The 4309-nt window shown below is 36.0% G+C and overlaps 1 protein-coding gene across 1 annotated transcript in view; it reads left to right on the top strand.

Moving 5' to 3' along the window:
- The window catches only part of birc2 (baculoviral IAP repeat containing 2), a 44766-nt gene that overhangs the window by 18725 nt on the left and 21732 nt on the right, over positions 1-4309 (top strand). The window contains 2 exon segments of the mRNA XM_070439967.1: positions 3342-3451; positions 3669-3717. Of these exon segments, the coding sequence (XP_070296068.1) occupies positions 3342-3451; positions 3669-3717 (159 nt within the window).

The raw sequence follows: 4309 nt of genomic DNA, 5'->3' as shown, positions 1-4309 counted from the left end.
GAGGGATTGTATATTGTTTACTATGGTAACCTGGCAGTATACTTTGAACCTCTAGTGTCAGTATATATTACTGTGGATCTATTGGAACCTTGCTAGTATATGTGGGGGACTATGGTAAACCTGTTCAGGTATTATTACTTGTGTAGTACTATTGTTATTATGGACCTTGTCGTATAATATTATTGTGACTATGGTAACCTTGTCAGTATATATTAATGTGACTATGGTAACCTGTCAAGAAGGTGACTGGAGAGTGAACGGTCAATATATATTACTGTGACTATGGTAACCTGTCAAGTATATATTAAGTGACTATGGTAACCTGTCGATATATATTAATGTGACTATGGTAACCTGTCAGTATAAAGGCATGTACTGTCAGTATATAATGTGACTATGGTAACCTGTCGCATAATATATACTGTAACTATGGTAACCTGTCAGTATATATTACTGATGGCTGAGACGGATAATATTAATGTCTATGTAACCTGTCAGTATATTATTAGTGTGACTATGTAACCTGTCAGTATATATTAGCTGTACTATGGTAACCTGTCCAGTATATATTATGTGCTATGGTAACCTGTCTGTATATATTACTTGTGACTATGGTACCTGTCTGCTAATATTATGACTGTGACTATGGTAACCTGTCAGTATATTTATGAATGACATGTAACCTGTCAGTATATAAGTTGACTATGGTAACCTCGTAATATTACTGTGGAGAGGACGCAGTATAAATTGCCTATGTACCTGTCAGTATATATTAATGTGACTATGGTAACCTGTCAGTATATATTATATGTGACTATGGTAACCTGTCGTATATAGTTACTTGACTATGTACCTGTCGAGTATATATTATGTGACTAGTAACCTGTCAGTATATATTAACTGTGACTATGGTAACCTGTCGTATATATTACTGTGACTATGGATAACCTGTCAGTATATATTAATGTGACCTATGGTAACCTGTCAGTATACTATTAGGGGCAGAATGTCGGCGGAAGGCGAGCATGGTAAACCTGTCAGTATATATAATGTGACTATGGTAACCCTGTCAGTATATATTAATGTGAGAGCAGAGCGCTTCAGTATATATAATGTGACTAAGGTAACCTGTCTCGTAATATATTACTGGACTATGGTAACCTTCAGTATATTACTTGACTATGGTAACCTGTTCAGTATATATTACATGTGACTTGGAAGCCGGTCTTCAGTATATAATTACTGACTATGGTAACCTTCATATATTGAATATAGGTCAACCTCTCAGTATATCGTTCTATGGTAACCTGTCAGTATATATTTAACCGCTACGGTGTCAGTATATTTAGTGACTATGGTACACTGTACAGTATATATTACTGTGACTATGGTAACCTGTCAGTATATATTACTGTGACTATGGTAACCTGTCAGTATATATTAATGTGACTATGGTAACCTGTCAGTAATATATTGAATGTGACTGATGGGTAACCTGTCAGTATATATTACTGTGACTATGGTAACCTGTCAAAGTGACTATGTTACTATGTGACACATGGTAACCCTGTCATTTTTTTTTTGTATATATTGTGTGACTATGGTAACTGTCAGTATATATTACTGTCTATGGTGTCAGTATGTATTGTTACTATGGTAACCTGTCAGTATATTTCTATTGGTAACACTGATGTATATACACCTTAGGTGTCAGTATATATTACTGCTGACTAATGGTAACTGTCACGTACACATTACTGTTACTATGGTAACCTGTCAGTATATATTAACTTAGGTGTCAGTATATGTCTATGGTAACCTGTCAGTCATAATATTACATGGTGACTATGGTAACCTGTCAGTATATATTAATGTGACTATGGTAACCTGTCAGTATATATTATGTGACTATGGTAACCTGTCAGTATATATTACTGTGACTATGGTAACCTGTCAGTATATATTAATGTGACATTGGTAACCTGTCAGATATATTAATGTGACTATATGGTAACCTGTCAGTATATATTAATGTGACTATGGTAAACCTGTCAGTATTATTACTGGACTATGGTAACCTGTCCAAGTATATATTACTGTGACTATGGTAACCTGTCAGTATATTACTGTGACTATGGTAACCTGTCCAGTATATATTAATGGTGACTATGGTAACCTGTCAGTATATATTACTGTGCTATCATGGTAACCTGTCAATATATATTACTGTGACTATGGTAACCTGTCAGTATATATTACTGTGACATGTAACCTGTCAGTATATATTACTGTGACTATGGTAACCTGTCTAGTATATATACTGTGACTATGGTAACCTGTCAGTATATTATTTACTGTTGCCTATGGTAACCTGTCAGTATATATTTACTGTGACTATGGTAACCTGTCAGTATATAATACTGGAGTATGGTAACTGTCAGTATATATTAAGTGACTATGGTAACCTATCAGTATATTATTAATGTGGACTAATGGTAAACCATGTCATTATATATATTTAATGTGACTATGGTAACCTGTCAGTATATATTTACTGTGACTATGGTAACCTGTCAGTATATATTAAATGTGACTATGGTACACCTGTCCCAGTATATATTAACTGTGACTATGGTAACCTGTCGTAATATTAACTGTGGACTATGGTAAACCTGTCAGTATATATTATGTGACTATGGTAACTGTTCAGTATATATTAATGTGACTAATGGTAACCTGTCAGTATATATTACTGTGACTATGGTAACCTGTCAGTATATATTAATGTGACTAGGTAACTGTCAGTATATATTCATATGTGACTATGGTAACCTGTCAGTATATTTAATGTGCTATGGTAAACCTGTCAGTATATATTACTGTGACTATGGTAAACCTGTCAGTATATATTACTGTGACTATGGTAACCTGTCAGTATATATTACATGTGACTATGGTAACCTGTCAGTATATATTACTGTGACTATGGTAAACCTGTCAGTATATGTGATATGGCAACCTTCAGTATAGTTTGGCTATGGTAACCTGTCAGTATATAATTTAACTTCGTGTAGTATATGTACTATGGTAACCTGTCAGTATATATTACTGTGACTTATGGTATCCTGTCAGTAAAATTATATACTTGTAGACTATGGTAACCTGTCGAGAATATAATGTGATATGGAACCTGTCTCAGTATTACGTTTCTACTATGGTAACCTGTCAAGTATATATTAATGGTGACTATGGTAACCTGTCAGTATATATTAATGACTAGGTACCCGTCAGTATATGTTACTATGGTAACCTGTCAGTATATATTAACCTCTAGGTGTCAGTATATTTTAATGTAACTATGGTAACCTCCAGGTGTGTGTACCTGCTCCAGGAGAAAGGTCAGGAGTTTGTCCATCAGATCCAGGCTCGTTTCCCTCGGCTCTTTGAACAGGTAACACCTGCTTCTGTTTATACACCGTATTCACACCTGTTTATACACCTTATTCACACCTAACATCAATGACCTGTTTATACAATCATATATTGATTAGCTGTGTATTGATTAGCTGTCTGGTAGAACATTGTGATGTGAATAAAGATCCATCATCTGATTGATCTGAACATCAGTCGAAACAGGAAGTAAACTCTCCTGGCTCCTCCCCCTACAGCTCCTGACCAATGGGGACAGCATCTCCAGGGAGTTTGTGGACCCACCAAGTGAGTAACAATTAAAGTTTTTGGACACTTGGTGTCTTGACAATATATACCAAAAAATTATAATAATATATTCATTTATTATTGTAGTTTTTTTTGTTGATATATAGTAGCTGCTGTGTTTACAGCAAATCAACTGAACACCTGACTTTACCTTCTTACTTATAGCAAGTTAGCTAAACAGGCAGAAGAATAACTAGGTGTTGTAGGAAAAACACGAAAACAGGGACCAAACTCATCCAGAGATGAAGAATACACTGTTGTAGCAAAGCTTGACAGTTGAGCATTCAAATATTTGTTTTTAAGAATGTGTGAATCGTTCTGCTCAGCGAGGTGAAGAGCGGAAGGATTGCGTGAATTAACCCGAGCCTGGGTTTTATCTCCTGGAGAAAGCAGGGCTTCCGGTACTTTTTCATTGGGCTTGTCAGGCGGGATGATTTTAGAGCTCTTCATTATGAGGTGGTCGAGCTCCGCTCTCTATAGCTGTGTTGTAACGAGTGACCCACTGAAAGGGAACCATCGGTTTCCACAGCAACAACCATAACGCTAACAGTTTCCCTCCCTCCCGCTCTCTCCCTCCCGCTCTCTCCCTCCC

Source organism: Salvelinus sp. IW2-2015, unplaced genomic scaffold (assembly GCF_002910315.2).
Source record: "Salvelinus sp. IW2-2015 unplaced genomic scaffold, ASM291031v2 Un_scaffold2080, whole genome shotgun sequence".
Lineage (NCBI taxonomy): Eukaryota > Metazoa > Chordata > Actinopteri > Salmoniformes > Salmonidae > Salvelinus > Salvelinus sp. IW2-2015.
Note: the sequence above shows the minus strand (reverse complement) of the source record. Positions and strands in the feature narration are given on the sequence as shown.